This window comes from Rhinopithecus bieti, unplaced genomic scaffold (genome assembly GCF_001698545.2).
Source record: "Rhinopithecus bieti isolate Rb0 unplaced genomic scaffold, ASM169854v2 scaffold_29388, whole genome shotgun sequence".
Classification (NCBI taxonomy): Eukaryota; Metazoa; Chordata; class Mammalia; order Primates; family Cercopithecidae; genus Rhinopithecus; species Rhinopithecus bieti.
Window position 1 is genome coordinate 41,996 of NW_016813389.1, and position 18,684 is coordinate 60,679.

At 50.0% G+C, this 18,684-nt stretch overlaps 2 protein-coding genes across 2 annotated transcripts in view; one reads left to right on the forward strand and one right to left on the reverse strand.

Moving 5' to 3' along the window:
• Nucleotides 1–785: 785 nt before the first annotated feature.
• NAIF1 (nuclear apoptosis inducing factor 1) lies at nt 786–6,595 on the reverse strand. The gene is given in 4 exon segments (XM_017848232.1): nt 786–3,432; nt 5,851–5,857; nt 5,859–5,911; nt 5,914–6,595. Coding segments are annotated over 4 exon segments (969 nt in total). The 5' UTR covers nt 6,350–6,595; the 3' UTR covers nt 786–2,959.
• Nucleotides 6,596–7,452: 857 nt separating this feature from the next.
• Nucleotides 7,453–18,684, forward strand: part of SLC25A25 (solute carrier family 25 member 25) — a 42,657-nt gene continuing 31,425 nt past the window's right edge. Inside the window, exon 1 of the mRNA XM_017848233.1 lies at nt 7,453–7,831. Coding sequence (XP_017703722.1) covers nt 7,574–7,831 — 258 coding nt within the window. The 5' untranslated portion in view covers nt 7,453–7,573. The remainder of the gene's footprint in view (nt 7,832–18,684) is intronic.

The window sequence follows — 18,684 nt, forward strand, 5'->3', positions numbered from 1 at the left end:
AAAAAAAAAAAAAAAAAAAAAGAAAAAAAAAAAAGAAAAAAAAAATTTCTTAACCTTCAGAAAGTATCAGGATTACTGAGGGCTTGTTTACAATGCATAGTCTTAAGAGTCCTCCCTCCAGGTTTTGAGTGAGACCTGGGATTGGGTACATTTAACAAATGCCTCAGGTAATTCTTTTTTTTTTTTTTTTTTGAGATTGAATCTTGCTCTGTCACCCAGGCTGGAGTGCAATGGCATGATCTCGGCTCACTGCAACCTCCGTCTTCCAGGTTCAAGCGATGCTCCTCCTGCAGCCTCCTGAGTAGCTGGGATTACAGGTATGTGCCACCACACCCAGCTAATTTTTGTATTTTTAAGAGAGATAGGGTTTCACCATGTTGGTCAGGCTGGCCTCAAACTCCTGACCTCATGTTCCACCCACCTCAGCCTCCCAAAGTGCTGGGATTACAGGCATGAGCCACAGTGCCTGCCTCAGGTAATTCTTCAGAGTCCCAAACACTGTCTTAAACCAGGAATAGACTGATTTCTACTGTAAATGGGCCAGAGAGTAAATACCTTTGGCTTTGTGGGCCAGATATCTCTGTAACTACTCAACTCTTGCTTTGGTGGTTAAAAAAAAAAAAAAAAAAAAGCCATAGGTTCATAAATGAATGGGTGTGGTTGTGTTCCAATAAAATTTTATTTATAAAAATAGGTGGTGAGCCTGATTCAGTTTGTGAGCCATCGTCTGCCAGTCCTTGTTCTCTTCTATATATAACCAATAAAGACACAGAGATGTACATATAAAAAAAGTGATATGTCTTTAATTTAAAATTATGACCTGGAAATAACTAGTCAGTTTAAGTGATCCAGACTTCCTCTTCATACCCAAATGGAACAGACACAATATTGGCTCAGATTTCCAACCCCAGAAAAAAACCAAACCGAATCCTTGGGAAGTCCCTGCAGTGACCTTGCTGGGGCCATCAGACTGCACAGAGTGGAGGCGTCCAAGCTACTGGGCTGCTGTTCTCCAACCACACTGAGAAGAGCTTTCCTTCTTCCAGCAACTCCCTCGCTGGGTCCGATATCCCCCTTCACCTCCCTTTTAGCTGGCACTGCACGAATGCCTCCACAGACAGGCTGACAGTACAGCAGTCACTTCCAAACTGTCTTCGGTGCATCTTCAGGGCCACTTTCCTGTGGTCACAATAGAGAAGCTGAGCATTCTGAACGTTCGTGCCCAGGAGGGCGGCGTCTTCACTTTTTAGCTGAGGTCTGGAGCCCTGAGTTGTAACCATTGGTCACATGTGGCTGAGGCACCGGCAGCAAATCGGCAAACTTGGGAAACGATCTGGGGAGATGTAAGGGCCTTGGTAATTGATGGTAAGTCTGAAAATGAAACAGACAAATGGCATCTGGGTAAAATCCTTACAGACATGTCAGAAGAGAAAGTGTAAAATGGAACAGGGAACAGCACCTCCTTCAGCACTCCAAGGCTCTCCCTGCTCTTCCCTGAGCACAGAATCCAAAGGGTCCCATTGCTGGTGTGTGTGTGTGTTTTGAGATGGAGTCTCGCTTTGTCGCCAGGCTGGAGTGCAGTGGCGCGATCTAGGCTCACTGCAACCTCCACCTCCTGGGTTCAAGCAATTCTCCTGCCTCAGCCTCCTGAGTAGCTGGAATTACAGGTGCACACCACCACGCCCGGCTAATTTTTGTATTTTTCGTAGAGACGGGGTTTCACCACGTTGGCCAGGAGGGTCTCAATCTCCTGACCTCGTGATCCACCCGCCTCGGCCTCCCAAAGTGCTGGGATTACAGGCTTGAGCCACCGCGCCCGGCCAGGGTCCCGCTTCTTAGGTCAGCTTCGCCTCTTCCTCCTCCTACATTCAGGGTCAATCATGGCTTTGGATTCACTCAGCCACTCAGAGAGTCTCTAGAGAACAGGAGGCACTGAGGGGTGTGGCAGGGGAAGAGTCCAGCGTGTGATGCTCAGCAGGGCTTTTTTTGCTGAATTTTGGAAATGTGGAGTCAGCAGAGGAGGAAGGGTGTGGCCACAGGGCGGCCCTCGTGGAGGCCTTCCTAGGAGGGGTTCACACACAGAACAAATACAATTGGCTGGAAGCAAGCCTCCGCACAAAGCCAACAGGTCACTCAGACCCACTGCAGTGGGGCAGCAAGCTTCCACGCTAGTTGGCTTTCTCGAAAATTTACAGCATCCAAAGCTTGAACTGAGTCAAAAGCTCTAGGGGCAAACCACCAAAGGGCTACCCAGAGATGCTGTGGAAATCCAGAGAGTGGCCAAACCGTCCTCACCACACACAGTATTCCTGAGCCAGACTGGCTGCACACTGCACGTATTACGGAGGCGTCCCAGCGCAGTACCTAACAAGGGCCTTGCACTGTGCCTGGGGTGGGGTCAGAGGAGAGTACAACAGTCATTGGAGTCCCCTGAGAACTGAGGCACAGTGAGAAGGAGAAAAGGGCGGGGTTTCCTCCTCAGGCAAAGTCACACTGCCTCCCAAGGGAGGAAGATATTATTGCTCAACTGCCAGCACCAGTGACATTACCCTACTCGAAAGGATGGCACCTGGGGTAGGGCAGCTCAGGAGAGACCCAGGCTGGGCGACGGCCCCCAGTGACAGCCCGCCGTGTTGTGCCTTACAGTTGTCCAAGACCAAGGCTGGGTCATGTCACAAGCCCAGGGTCATGACAACACGTGTCCCATCACATGCACCTGTGACCCCCAGCTAACCAATCTTCTGGGTCTTAGCAAGGCAGCTCAAGTAGGGGGAGTAAGAGTTTGGGTCCCGGGAGCCCAACAAATTCCTCTTCTCAAAAACAGTGCAACCCCTAAGCGTTTATTAAAGAGGGAGCTGTGCATATGGCCGGCCTAAGGCCAAGGCCAATCACAGGACCCACTTACAAGACCATGGAGTTTTCATCCCATCATGGCAGAAGGCTGGCCTGACCCCTGCCCTCACTGGATGATGCTGTCTGGCTGCCCATTCTGGGCCACCTGCCCAGGGTCAGAGGTGGGGGCCGGGTTAGCTGTGTTGCTCTGCAGGTAGCGGCGGAAATCTTTGATCATGGGCCGGAGGACCTGGATGAGGACGCTCAGGGCAGCCTGTGTGCCCTCCATGGCCTGGGCCTGGCGCTCCTGGGCACAGGCCTGTACTTCTTGGGAGCGGCGGATCATCTGCAGTAGGTCGTTTTGCTGCTCTAGGTGCTGTGCGATCTCCTTCACATGCAGGTTGGTGACCCGCTGCTCCTGTATCAGCTTGGCGGAGTTGAGAGCAATGCGGCTCTTGAGCGCTTGCGGCTTGACCGATGTGTCTGCATGCTGGGCCATCATGTCCACGGGGGCCTCCGGTGGCAGCGGCGGGGGCGCCTCAGCCGTGCAGTACTCCACCACGCCCTCCTCCAGCGTGTGATAGGTAGTCTCTGTGGGGACTGCAGGGTAGAAAGAACAGAGGCCAAGGGAGGTCACTTTCTGGAAGGAATACAGCTGGCTGTATAGGGTGGAGAAGAGGCCATAAAATCCTGTCCTGGAGGGACATAAAGGGGAATCCAGGCCTCCCCTGGCTGTATAGCTATTCAGGTATAAATCTAGAATCTAAGGGGTTCAGAATCTTAATCTACTTGTTAATCAAAGGGCCAGCCCTGGATCTGGCAAAAGCAAAGATGTTGATCATAATACTAGCTAAACTTTTAGAGCAACTACTACATGTCAGGCACTTTGTACTCATTAGCTCAACAAATCCTCAAAATGACACCAAGAGGTCGGTGCTGTCATCTTCATCTTCCAGAAATGAGAAAACAGACCAATAAATGTAGAATGACTTGCTGAGGTCACAGAGCTTATTCAGCAGAGCCAAGAGGCAAACCCAGGTCTCCCTAACAGCAGAGCCCGACGTGCTCCTGACTTTCACGCTGGGCTGCTCCTCACTAGGAAAGGCACCCCCTGCCGGGCGCAGTGGCTCACACCTGTAATCCCAGCACTTTGGGAGGCCGAGGTGGGTGGATCACCTGAGGTTAGGAGTTCGAGACCAGCCTGACCAACATGGAGAAACGCCGTCTCTATTAAAAATACAAAATTAGCCAGGCGTGGTGGCGCATGCCTGTAATCCCAGCTACTTGGGAGGCTGAGGCAGGAGAATCACTTTAACCTAGGAGACGGAGGTTGCAGTGAGCCGAGATCGTGCCATTGCACTCCAGCCTGGGCAATAAGAGCGAGACTCTGTTTCACACACACAAAAAAAAAAAAAAAAAAAAAAAGAAAGGCACCCCAGAGGCTGAGTCATATGCTCTCTGTGGTACCAGTAAAGCCGGCATCTTGGGTGGGACTCTACACATGCTCTTTGCAGCCACATTAGTCCTACCTCCTTTGATGCTTTCTGTTTTGTTTTGTTGTTTTTGAGTCAGCATTTTGCTCTTTGCCCTGTCACCGAGGTTGGAGTTCAGTGGCACGATCTCGGCTCACTGCAACCTCCGCCTCCCGGGTTCAAGAGATCCTCCCGAGTAGCTGGGACTACAGGTGCCCGCCTCCAAGCCTGGGTAATTTTTGTATTTTTAGTAGAGACGGGGTTTCACCATATTGGCCAGGCTGGTCTCGAGCTCCGGACCTCAAGTGATCCGCCCACCTCAGCCTCCCAAAGTGCTGGGATTACAGGAGTGAGCCACTGTGCCCGGTCCTTTGATGCTTTGACTTGACTTCCTAGGCCCCTGTAGTTAAGCAGAAAAGGAGGTGGGAATGGAGCAGCGGTAGCTTAAGTGCCCAGTCAATGTCTCCCTGTCTCTCATCATCTGGGTCAATGGGATACTTAAACGTTTATCCTTCCTGTTCCAGAGCAGCATCTGACTTGGACCCGTGTTTGTCCCCCTTACCCCACCCCAGTGTATTCTTGAGAAATACGCATTGCAAGGAAATACGCATTGCACTCACACATCCACCCAACTCTCCCAACCCGCACTGAGAATCACTGAATGATCCAGCTCACAGCTATCACAAATGAGCAGAGGTAACAGTCACAGGTACAAATCCTTCTTTGAACTAAAAAATCCAACCAAAGTTAGCTCTGTTGTCATTCCTAGCTGAGAACCTTGGAAAGGATCCTAGCTGGGCTGTTTGGGCCTCCACACATGTGGGAGAGGTCAAGCTCCTCCACCCTTCAATGCCAATGTCAGCTATGTATCCCCACTAATGTATCCCCACGCCACAAGAAGCCCCTCCTCTTCCGGGGCCCTTAAGATTTCCCAACTGATGTTGAAGCTATTCCTATATGTGCATCCTATCCTACTAAATATACTGCTGATTTTAGACAACTTGGTAATACCCAAGTCCCAGCCCAGGTTTGGTACAGAATAAGTGCAATGGTTTTGATGATAATGAATGATGATGGAGTAATTACACCAGGAAACCATAGCCTCCCAAGCAGCACTGATCAAAGGATCCCCCGCAACTAAAACAAATCAATCGTTGCCTCACTTGGCAGTATCATTCCCATCATTTTTTCACAAATATGGCCTAGCTGTCTACACAAGCCGAGCCCTGTGAAAATCCTGTGGGTAACAGACACGGGTCTCTTCTTCAGGACCAAACCGTTTCGGTTAAGTGGAGTAATCATGGAAAACATGGTGGCAATCCTCAGTGGTGGATTCCACACATCAGGAAGTCCAGCCCCCACGTGCTGAGGAATCCCCAAGAGAGCCAAGATCATTCTGTCTGGTGCTGCTCTTTCGGAAGGCCTCCATGTCCTTCCAAGACCCGCCATCTACCCTGACCCTTGGCAGGCCAAACCTTCCCCGCCACCCCAAGCATTGCTACCTTCCACTATGCACGCCGCCTGGGCAGGAGAAAGGTCCACTCACTCTGTGTCCAAGGTGACCGTGGCTGCGGCTGCGGTACGAGGTCCGAGGGCCACAGGGTGTATTCTGTGGTGCTGGCAGCTATGGTGGTCAGCCCAGCAGGTTTGCCAGATACGTTGTTGCCTGGGGGTAGCAGCACTGGGGCTACAGCTGGGCCACCCGCCGCCACCTGCCACGCTGCCCCAGGCCCCACTCCGTCCCCTCCCAGTGGGACCCGGGGCGCCATCACACCCTCCACGGCGGCCGGACGGGCAACCTTGCGACGGACCTCGGTCTTGAGGTCAGACCACTTCTTCTTGACTTCAGGCAGCTCCCTGCGGCAGGTGGCCACGGCGTTGACCCTTCTCAGGATGCCGTGCCAGGCCGCGCTCTTGGCGGCCAGGGGGACCCCGGCGTTGAAGTGGTTCACCAGCAGGTGCTTCTTCAGCTCCAGCTCCTCCACGATGATCTCCACCTCCCGCTCCGAGAAGTTCATCTTCCTCTTCTTGGCTGGGACGGCCATGGCCTCTCCCCTCCCCTCTTTTTAAAGAAATTATAATCCCCTCAAGCGCCCCAATTCCCCTTCTCTTCTTCCTCAGCCTCGCCCCTCACCCACCCCCTACAGGGGATAGGCCAGGCTTGCTCGAGGCCAAGCACTAGGCCTTTGGTAACCCCCCTCGCTACGCAAAGTGCGTAGGGCCCAGCCCCAACCGGCCCGGCAGCTGCCAGCCAGCGGCGTAATGGCTTCCTGAATCTGCCTCTTCCGCCGAGGTGTGCGGAGATCCGCCCACTTCCCCTCTTCCCGCCTCCCAGCGCTTCTCCGGGAGAACTCGCCTTCCCGGTTGGTAGAGGCTCAAATATCACGTCGATCACTGGTTCTTTCGGTCTGTCGCTCAGCTACAGAGCCCGCCCACTTACTGTAATTCGCCTGATCATTGGTTTAAAATTGTGTCTGTCGCCCAGAGCGCCCCGCCCACCTAACCTTTATTCACTTCCATTGGAAAATCATTCTGTCGTTCAATTATCAGTATTAAGACGATTATTAAGCCGTTAAATTCAGCTATTTTATTGGTGGTTTAGGGAGTTAGATTACCAAAACCCTGCTTCCTGGGGATACTTCGTGCTTTCGGCCGTGAGCCATGAGTCAATTTTAAATTCCTCCCACCGGCACAAACTGCCCCGCAACTGCAGTTCATAAATGCTCTCACACAAATCCTATTTCCCACCGGAGGCTACGATCTCTGCGTACACGACCGCTCCTCCCATCCTTAAGATCCTGCAGTCTAAACAGAGTTAGTACATCAATGGAAACTGGACACGGGGCCTTCCGCCTGCCAATCACAAGATTCCTGCCTATCGCTGCGTGATTTTCTCTCTCTTGGCCCCCCCCCCCCGGCTCAGCCAATCCCCGCCTCCCTCAGTTTGAATCGGCCCCAGGCGGAACAGGGTGACCCAGCCCACCGCATTGATCCGGGTAGTCCGGGGCGGTGTGGGCTGCCCTTAGGCAGGCTCCGCCCCTCCCGGCTCTCCATCCGAGCCTGTGACTGGCCTTCGGTGCGCCAGGGGCGTGGCCGGTGAGGCGGGGCGCGGAGGGGCGGGGCTCCTGGAAGTCGCCCCTCCCGCCAGCTTGCCGGCGTCTCAGAGCCCGCGCTCGCAGCTCCAGAACGCCTGGCGTGCCTTCTGCACGGTCGCCTCCGGCCCGCCGCCCCAGCCCCCGCCAGCGTCCGGAGCCCCTGCCTCGCACCCGATGGTGAGCAGTGTGTTGTGCCGCTGTGTGGCCTCCCCGCCGCCGGACGCCGCCGCCGCCGCCTCTTCGTCTGCCTCGTCGCCGGCGTCCGTGGGGGACCCCTGCGGCGGCGCTATCTGCGGGGACCCGGACCACCGGCTGCGCCTGTGGAGACTCTTTCAGACGCTCGACGTCAACCGGGACGGCGGCCTGTGTGTCAACGACCTGGCGGTGGGGCTGCGGCGCCTGGGACTGCACCGCACGGAGGGCGAGCTCCAGGTAGGCTGCGCGCATCCTCAGCACCGGCGGGGAGGGAGCCCCTCGAGGGCCGGGTGACAGGTCTGGGCCGCTGGTGACAGGTCTCGGGGGACGCCCCTTGGGCTGGGCGGGACCCCCACTGTCCAGAGGAAGGATGCACCCTGACTCACTGAGGGACACCCCACTTGTGCCCTGGTGGGAGTGGGGCTCCTTCCTGACTTCTTTGGGAGCTTGAGTCCCGTTCTTCGTGGACGCAGGTGGGCACCATCTGGGCTTTCTGATGGGCGAAAAGCCCTTTCTTGCCCGGGCTTTCCCCAGAATAAAAGGCTCAGGAGTGTGCCTTTGTCACCTTCTGACCTCGAGGCCAAGCTGGACGCTCCCTTCACCCATGGATAGGTTCATCCATCGGTCCCCAGCAGCACCCCCTCCTTTCCCTCATGTTTCCATGCCAGCCGTGAGCCCTGATCTGGTTCCTCTCAGGAGCATGTGGGAGTTGAAAAAAAAATTGGTATTGGGGTTTCAGGCTGATCCGTGTGGACGTGGGCGGTGAAGACTGACAGTTCTCATGGTTTAGGCTCATCCCCATTGCCCTGTTTATCCAGAAAATGGGATCGTGATCCCTGCGGGTTAGAGTGTGGATGAAGTGAAAGAATCTGGAGGAATTTTTTTTTTTCTGAAAGTCAAAGCGAGATTGTTACTGTTGTGGGCTCTTGACCGAGGTGTGGGAATGGGGGCGCAGAGAAATGGTCATCCCTGGGCCTGCCAGGAAGAGAAGTGCTGGCCTTTCCGTATGAGAACCTCAGAGCAGAGGCTGTTTCTTTCCCTTCTGTCTCTTCCCCTTCAGTCTGACTTGGCAGGTGTAGCTGCCATTTTCCCAAGTATTTCATTTACTGTGGCTTAGCCTGATTTACAACCTGGAAGAGGACTCCTGAGTACTTTACCTAAGAACCTCTTTCTCTGCTGAGTTAGTTTGGTCTATTTGTACACACGACAATTAGAGAATCTCACAGCCAAGTATGAAAAGAATCTGGTAAACCGCCAATGAATTAAACCAATTTGTTGGGTGGGTGTACATAGGTGTTGTTAACTCATGTTCAAGATTATTGGATCAACATCCAAGGTGTTGAGCCGTAACTATTAGGATCAGCCTAGGAGGACCAAGAGTAACACTACGCAACATAGAATCGTTAAGTCCAAGAGATTCAGAGACAAGGTTTTTTTTGTTTCTTTCGAGACAGAGTCTGGTTCTGTCTCCCAGGCTGGAGTGTAGTGGTGCGATCTCAGCTCACTGCAGCCTCCGCCTCCTGGGTGCAAGAGATTCTTCTGCCTCAGCCTCCCCAGTAACTGGGATTACAGGCACATGCCACCATACACAGCTAATTTTTGTATTTTTAGTAGAGACGGGCTTTCACCATGTTGGCCAGGTTGGTCTCGGGCTCCTAACCTCAGGTGATCCACCTGCCTCGGCCTCCCAGAGTGTTGGGATTACAGGCGTGAGCCACTGCACCCGGCTAGAGACTAGTTTAAAAAAAAAAAAAAGTTTCCAGTCAGTTTTACACAAAATAGTGTTGTGAACTAGAGATTTTCTGTATGTATCTGATGAATACTCACTTGAAAAGATAGAATGGCTGGCTGGGCACAGTGGCTCACGCCTGTAATCCCAGCACTTCCTGGCAGGCCAAGCCGGGTGGATCACCTGAGGTTGGGAGTTAGAGACCAGCCTGACCAACAATGGAGAAACCCCGTCTCTACTAAAACTACAAAATTGGGCCGGGCGCGGTGGCTCACGCCTGTAATCCCAGCACTTTGGGAGGCCGAGGCGGGCGGATCACAAGGTCAGGAGATCGAGACCATCCTGGCTAACACGGTGAAACCCCGTCTCTACTAAAAAATACAAAAAACTAGCCGGGCAAGGTGGCGGGCGCCTGTAGTCCCAGCTACTTGGGAGGCTGAGGCAGGAGAATCGCTTGAACCCGGGAGGTGGAGGTTGCGATGAGCGGAGATTGCGCCATTGCACTCCAGCCTGGGCAACGAGAGTGAAACTCCATCTCAAAAAAAAAAAAAGAAAGAAAGAAAAGATAGGAAGGCTAAACCCAGAGGGTTTCTGTTTCAAACCTACCCACTTGGCATTGCTGCCAGGCACATTGAGAACATCTGGCTGTGGGAGCATGTTAAATGTTTATCCCATGCTTTGTGCCTCAATATAGTCACAGTGTTCTCGAGATTCGAGGCACATCTGATATTGATCCTAATCCGTTTTTTTAGTGGTGAATTTCTCGGGGCAAATAAGGAGAAAGTGATCATTTTTCTTTCTGGTTTTGAAAGAAAACTTATTAACCAGAGAGCCTAGCCCCTTGGGGTCACTTTGGCTCTAAAATCTTTGACTCTGTGACAGATATAAGTTCCATGATACGAAGCATTTCTTCTTTATTCTTTTGGTGTGTGGGTTTAGTATACAGTGTATTTCATTTATTTATCTATTATTATTATTATTACTTTTCTGAGATGGAGTTTCACTTTTGTTGCCCAAGCGGGAGTGCAATGACACGGTCTCGGTCTCAGCTCACTGCAGCCTTCTCCTCCTGGGTTCAAGTGATTCTCCTGCCTCAGCCTCCTTCGGACTACAGGCACGCTGGGACTACAGGTGTGCGCCACCACACCCGGCTAATTTTTTATTTTTTATTTTGTATTTTTAGTCGAAACGGGGTTTCACCATGTTGGCCAGGCTGGTCTCAGACTCCTGACGTCAGATGATCTGCCCACCTCGGCCTCCCAAAGTGCTGGGATTATAGGTGTGAGCCACTGTGCCTGGTCTATTTTTTTTTTTTTTTTTTTTGAGTTGGAGTCTCGCTCTGTCACCCAGGCTGGAGTACAGTGGTGTGATCTCACTGAAACCTCTGCCTCCTGGGTTCAAGCAATTCTCCTGCCTCAGCTTCCTGAGTAGCTGGGATTACAGGCACCTGCCACCATGCCCGGCTAATTTTTGTATTATTAGTAGAGAAGGAATTTCACCATGTTGGCCAGGCTAGTCTCGAACTCCTGACCTCAAGTAATCTACTCACCTCGGCCTCCCAAAGTTCAGGGATTATAGGCCTGAGCAGCTGCACTGGGCAGTATAGACTGTATTTCTACAACTTTTTTAGCTTTTGAACAAATTCAGTTGTTATACAGCTTTGAGATCAGAAATAATTTATTAGCTCATTACCTGTAAAGGAGCACATGTTAGTCCTGTGGGGAATGTTTGAAGTATTGGAGAGAAGATCTGCCTTTTTGTAAATAACTGGGCAACAGGAAGACACCCTGCCTCTTGTGCCCCCGTACCACTTCCTGTTGAATTAGCATTAGTATTAACTGCCTACAGAAAAAGCAGTGCTGTGGCTTTGCAGAGCTAGCAGGAGCCGAAAGAGAACTCTGGGGCCCTTTGGGTCAAAATGGGTCATCTGCCATGGGAATAGATGTTGAAGAACACATCAGACTTTGGAAGGCGCTTCCTATGGCCCATATGAAACCAGTGTGAGATGCTTGGGTTTGCAAAGGAATCAGCTGTGAGTGCTTATCAGAGGGTGATGGGTAAATCCAGGCCATGTGACTTCACAAAGCCTCTTCTTAGCTTATAACAGTGTGGGTCAAGTTTTCTTTAAAAGTAAACCAGCAAGTTTTGCCATCTGCCTTTGTTTGAGAAGAGATGGGACACTCATAAAAAATTGCTTAAAATGGAAGTGGGCAGAGAAACCGATGGCAGCCAGCCAGGGAAATTTTCTTTGTAAAGGGCATGTAAGCGAGAAGCTTGTTCTGGGACAAAAAAAGGGAAGAGTTCATTAAAGAAGAAAGCAAAAAGATGACGACAACAGTAGTGACTTTGGGAGATGAGACTCAGCCAGAACTAATTATAGATTGCCTATTTAAGGCATTTTCATGTGACCAAATAAAATCTGTGTCTTAAAACAAATTTAAAACATAGGTTAGAGCTCAGGCAGCCAGTTAGAGGAAGAAAGCAAGCTGTGTTACATGTAAACAGTTGTCTCTTCAGCTGAGGCTTTTGGGCTCTTGTAAGGGGCTGGTGTTTATTGCAGGTGAGGTTCTAGTTGAGCTGCAGTTTGCTCATTTAGAGACTGGCATCCACACCATCTCGTTTGAGCCTCACAAAAACCTGTGAAGTAAGCAAGTCAGTGAAACGATTTTTACTCCATTTTACTAGGGAAGGAACAACGTTCAAAAAGACAATGGAACAATGTCAAAGACATTTGATCGCTAGGCAATTGGACCAGAGAAGGAATTGGAACCATCTTCTGATTCCTGCTCCTCTCCTCCTTAACGCAGTTCTTTTCAGGAACATGAAGAGAATTCTCAAGTTCTTTTGGGGGAACTTGAGAAAGAGAAGGCGAGATCATTTAGAACCACATATTTTGCTCCCAAAGTATAGGTTTCAAGATTATCCACAGTTGACCCTGTCAAAGAACAAGAATCCGCTCCCCTGTTTCTCTCCCTGACCTGAGCAGTGCACATGAGGCAATCCCTATTGACTTGAAATTATTGAATGGAGATCAGTAATGTCAAGTTGGTATTGCTTAATCAGACAGACTGTTGAACTCTATACCTTTTAAATGTTTGGCCATTTGTGGATGTTTATCAAAAGAGCCAGACTTAGATAAGATAGTCTACAGAAGAAAGCTCCTTTCCAAGAGATAGACATTATTTGCTATAATGTAATGGCCCTTTAAGAAAAGAAAGAGGCTTTTCGCAGATTGGATTAAATTCATGTATTAAACTAATTGTGTTATATTGTTGCATAATCGGTCCCTGGCTCAAAGTCATAATCATCAAGTCAACTAGAGTATTTTTTTTTTTTCCAAGACAGAGTCTTGCTCTGTCACCCAGGCTGGAGTACAGTGGCGTGATCTCAGCTCAATGAGACCTCCACCTCCCGGGCTCAAGCAATTCTCTGCCTCAGCCTCCCATGTAGCTGGGATTACAGGCATGAGCCACCATGCTTGTTCTTGAGAAGATTTTTTTTTTTTTCTTTTTGAGACGGAGTCTTGCTCTGTCGCCCAGGCTAGAGTGCAGTGGCGCAATCTCAGCTCACTGCAACCTTCACCTCCCTGGTTCAAGCAATTCCCCTGCCTTAGCCTCCCAAGTAGCTGAGATTACAGGCGCACGCCACCACGCCAGGCTAATTTTTTTGTATTTTTAGTAGAAACGGGGTTTCACCATGTTGGCCAGACTGGTCTCGAACTCCTGACCTCAGGCAATCCGCCCGCTTCAGCCTCCCAAAGTGCTGGGATTACAGGTGTGAGCCACCATGCCCAGCTGAGAAGATTTTTTTTTTTTAAATGAGTTGATATTTGGAAAGATGCAGTCCCATACCCTGATCCTAAAACCAAGTAACAAATAAGAACAGGGCCAGGCGCGGTGGCTCACATCTGTAATCCCAGCACTTTGGGAGGCTGAGGCAGGTGGATTACCTGAGGTCAGGAGTTCACGACCAGCCTGGCCAACATGGTGAAACCCTGTCTCTATTAAGAATACAAAAATTAGCCAGACGTGGTAGCACACACCTGTAATCCCAGCTACTCGGGAGGCTGAGGCAGGAGAATTGCTTGAGCCCGGGAGACGGAGGTTGCAGTGAACCGAGATCGTGCTGACACGTGCCTGGTCGACAGAGCCAGACTCTGTCTCAAAAGAAAAAAAAAAAAAGAATATATGAAGCTGGCCACAATGACTCATGCCTATAATCCTAGCACTTTATGAGGCTGACGTGGACAGATGGCTTGCACCCAGGAGTTTGAGACCAGCCTGGGCAACTTGGTGAAACCCTGTCTCTACAATAAATACAAAAATTGGCCGGTCACAGTGGCTCATGCCTGTAATCTCAGCACTTTGGGAGGCTGAGGCAGGCGGATCACTTGAAGTGAAGAGTTCGAGACCAGCCTGGCCAACATGGTGAAACCCTGTCTCTACTAAAAATATAAAACTTAGCCAGGCGTGGTGGCGCATGCCTTTCTGTAGTCCCAGTTACTTGGGAGGCTGAGGGAGAATTACTTGAACCTGGACGGCAGAGGTTGCAGTGAGCCGAGATCATACCACTGCACTCCAGCCTTGGAGACAGAGTGAGACTTCATCTCAAAAACAACAACAACAACAAAATTAGCTGGGCATAGTGGCCCACGCCTGTAGTCTAGCTACTTGGGAGGCTGGGGCAGGAGGATCACTTGAGCCTGGGAGGCTGAGGTTGCAGTGAGCAGAGACTGTGGCACTGCACTTCAGCCTGGGTAACAGAACAAGACCCTGTCTCAAAATAGATATAAATAGAGAGTGAGAGAGCACAAGCCTGTCTGATCTGGAGCTTCAACTGGATGAATTTTTTTGATGTTCCAAGAATTATTACTGGCCAGATGCAAAGGCTCACGCCTGTAATCCTAGTACTTTGGGAGGCCAAGGTGGGTGGATTGCTTGAGCTCAGGAGTTTAAGACCAGCCTGGGCAACATAGCAAGACCCCATCTCTGTTTTTTATAAAATAAAAAAAAAATTTTTTTTAATGAGGGGTTGAGTGTGGCAACTCATGCCTGTTAATCTCAGCGCTTTGGGAGACTGAGGCGGGCAGATTGCCTGAGGTCAAGAGTTCGAGACTAGCCTGGCCAACATGTTGAAACCCTGTCTCTACTAAAAATACAAAAACTGGCCAGGTGTTGTGGTGGGCACCAGTAATCCCAGCTACTCAGGAAGCTGAGGCAGGAGAATCACTTGAATCCTGGAGGCGGAGGTTGCAGTGAGCCAAAATTGCACCACTGCACTCCAGCCTGGGTGACAGTACAAGACTCTGCCTCAAAAAAAAAAAAAAAAAGAATAGTTATTACTTGTTGAAGTCCCACATCCCCACAAGGGAATGATAGAAACAAATATTTCGCTGGTATTCATGCCTATTCCAGCTGACTCTTGAATTCCTGGGCTCAAGCAATCCTTTCATCTCGGCTTCCCAAAGTGCTGGGATTACAGACCTACGCCACTGTACCCAGCCAACTTTTTATTTTACTTTATTGTGCCTGTGACACAGCCTTAGGGGTCTTGATGACATGTGCCCGGCAGCCAACTTTTTATTATTTACGTATTATTTGAAACAGGATCTTGTTCTGTCACCCAGGCTGGCATGCAGTGGTACAATCACAGCTTATCACAACTCTTGACCTCCCAGGCTCAAGGGATCCTCCCACTTAGCCTCCCAGGTAGCTGGGATTACAGGTATGCACCACCATGCCCAGCTAATTTTTGTATTTTTTGTAGACACAGCATTTTCCCATGTTGCTCAGGCTGGTCTCAAACTCCTGAATGCAAGTGATCCTCTTGCCTTGGCCTCCCAAAGTGTTAAGATTACGGGCATGAGCCACCACGCCCAGCCTAACTTTTTATTTTTAACCATTAATTATAGTAATGTGAATTTGGCAGAACCATACAATTAAGTCTTGGAAGGGTCACGGGCCATGATGGTCACTAGCCAGCCTTCCACCCAACATGGGGATAAGCTCTCCCGGAGCATCCCTTGCATATGGTCATCTCCCCTTTCTGTTGTGGACCTAATTGGAGTCACTGAGTTCTCTGTCATGTCAGACTGAAATCTTGTATCTGCTGCTGCCCATTGCCCCACGTGTACTTTCAGGAGCAAGACAGAAAAGTGATCCAAGGGTCCTTTATCTGAAATCTGTGGTCTTATCTTCCTGTAATCTCTGCTGCTGCTAAAAAGAGGAATCATCATGCACTTCTCACATGATGTGCTGTCCATACCTCTTACAGTTCCCTTAGCTGAGACAATAACCCATGGGGTTTATAGTACAGACTTTCCTCGGAAATGTTACGCTGAGTGAAAAAAGCCAGTCACAAAGATCATGCACTGTATGTTCCATTTAGGTGAAAGTCCAGAATGGAGAAGTCTATAGAGATAGAAAATTGAGAAGTGCTTGCCTACCTGGGAGTAGGGTACTGGCAGGTAGAAAGATAGGAAGGTGATAAGAGAGATGAGGTTTCTTTTTGAGGTGATGAAAATATTCTCAAGTTGACTGGAGTGATGGTTGCACATATCTGTGAAGATACTGAGAACCACTGAATTGTATACTTTAAATGAGTGGTTCATGCCTGTAATCCCAGCACTTTGGGAGGCCGAAGTGGGCGGATCACCTGAGGTCAGGAGTTCAAGACCATCTGGCCAACATGTACAAACCTCATCTTGGCCGGGCGCGGTGGCTCAAGCCTGTAATCCCAGCACTTTGGGAGGCCGAGACGGGCGGATCATGAGGTCAGGAGATCGAGACCATCCTGGCTAACATGGTGAAACCCCGTCTCTACTAAAAAATACAAAAAGGTAGCCGGGCGAGGTGGCGGGCGCCTGTAGTCCCAGCTACTCAGGAGGCTGAGGCAGGAGAATTGCTTGAATCTGGGAGGTGAAGGTTGCAATGAACCAAGACTGCGCCACTGCACTCCAGCCTGGGCAACAGAGTAAGACTCTGTCTCAAAAAAAAAAAAAAAAAAAGAAACAGGGTGATTTGTATGGTATGAGACCTGGGTTCAAATGTTCCTTCTCCTACTTGCTAGCTGAGTGACCTTGAGCAAATGACTCACCCTCTCCCAGTCTGTTTCCTTATCAGAAACTTGTTATGAGGACCTTCTGCATAAGGAGGGTGTGTGGGTTAAATTCGATAAAGCATAGAAAGAGTCCAGGACTGGGTCTGGCACATATTCACCAAGTGACTTCCCCATTGCTTCTTTGAAAATAAGATGCCCAGAATTGGTCAGAATCACCTATATTTTGTGCCTAGTTTGCTTAGATGAAAAGTGAAAGGCAAGAGAGGGTGAAGCCTGGGGATATCAGCTTTAAAGGGTGTGTGGCACCCACGGAGACATAGCCCCACCCCAGCAACCTGGAGAGGGAGAAGCTTCCATAATGTGGAGGGGGATGTCCGCTGTGGGAAACCTGGGCTCTGTGGACATCAAAATGAGCAAATAAACAATTAAAAGTTGTAGTAGTGTCCCTCACTCTATCTACACAAAAAGACGTCTCTGGCCCGCGTGTTTTCCCTGGACAGAAACGGGACCTCCTCATCTTGCAAGCCTGTTGCCCTCTCTTAAGCCATGGATCGTCTTTCCTAAGTACGGAGTTGACCTTGAAGTTGTGAAAGTGGAAGCTCAAGTAGAGCTTACTTCAAAGCTTTGGAGATTATCTCATTAACCAGCATTAGTTTGCAGAAGTGGGACTAAGGCTTGGAAGCCGGGTTGCTTGGAGGCCAAGCCGGTTCCAGAACCCAGGATTTTGACTCTGCCCCATTTAGTTCAACACAGTGCCTCCTTCCTTCTTTGACTGTGGACACTTGCCTTTAAAACTTGGTCACATTGGCTGGGCGCGGTGGCTCACGCCTGTAATCCCAGCACTTTGGGAGGCCGAGGTGGGTGGATCACGAGGTCAGGAGATCGAGACCATCCTGCCTAACATGGTGAAACCCCATCTCTGCTAAAAATACAAAAAAAAAAACTAGCCGGGCGTAGTGGTGGGCGCCTGTAGTCCCAGCTACTGGGGAGGCAGAGACAGGAGAATAGCGTGAACCCGGGAGGCGGAGCTTGCAGTGAGCCGAGATCGCGCCACTGCACTCCAGCCTGGGCGATGAGCAAGACTCCATCTCAAAAAAAAAAAAAAAAACTTGGTCACATTTATTTTCATAGTTGGTGACATTGACATACCTGTGCATAACTCTGTCTCAGCATTTTAAGGCCCTGGTGGTGCACAGGAAGCCGTGACTAAAATGATAGCTACACTGTTCCTAATATGGGATATAAAAGACTCAACACCATACCTGAAAAAAGAAGCTGTTGTCTTAAAGATGCATCTTCCTTTAAAGTAAATGAATAACAAAGGTAGGCCATAAGGAGCTTCTTATCTACTTTAAGCTTTTCCAGGAAGTTTGAGGAGGTGAGTCATGACTCATTTTCCGCAGGGTCAATGGGGAAACTGGAGAGGTGGCTGTCCCTGTTCCTGCCGGTGCCTGAAGCTTTCAGTGTTACTCCATCAACCTCTGGCTCCATACCTTTCCTCCTGTCCTCCCCTCCCTCCCGGTTGGCTGGAGTCTGATGTGACACTTCTTCCAAAACACAAAACTGCCTACATTGTGTGAGAAGACTCTCAAAAACCATTGATTGAAATGCTTCTGATGCAAAAAAAAAGAAAAAACAAGTGGAGAGAGGGTAGTTTAGATCACCAAGAATAAGAACCAACTGGCTGGGTGTTGTGGCTCACGCCTGTTATCCCAGCACTTTGTGAGGCTAAGGCAGGTGGATCACTTGAGGTCAGGAGTTTGAGACCAACCTGGCCAACTGGCGAAACCTTGTCTCTACTAAAAATACAAAAAAAAAAAAAAAAAATTAGCCGGGCCTGGTGGTGCATGCCTGTAATCCCAGCTACTGGGGAGGCTGAGGCAGGTGAATCACTTGAACCTGGGAGGTGGAGGTTGCAGTGAGCCGAGATCATGCCACTGCACTCCAACCTGGGCGACAGAGTGATACCCCATCTCAAAAAAACCCAGGAGGTGGAGGAGGTTGCAGTGAGCTGAGATCGTGCCACTGCACTTCCGCCTGGGTAACAGAGTGAGACTCCGTCTCAAAAAAAAGAACCAACTGTCTGTTGAATCCTTATCTGTAGAGTAGATAGGACACAGTGGAATGGTCCTGTTGGTTAAAACCAGCTATGGTGCACACCTTCATCAATCTTGTTGGCCTTTTTTTTTTTTTGAGACGCAGTTTTGCTCTCGTCGCCCAGGCTGGAGTGCATGAGGCTGGAGTGCATGGAGGCATGAAGTAGCTGGGATTACAGGCATGTACCACCACACCCGGCTAATTT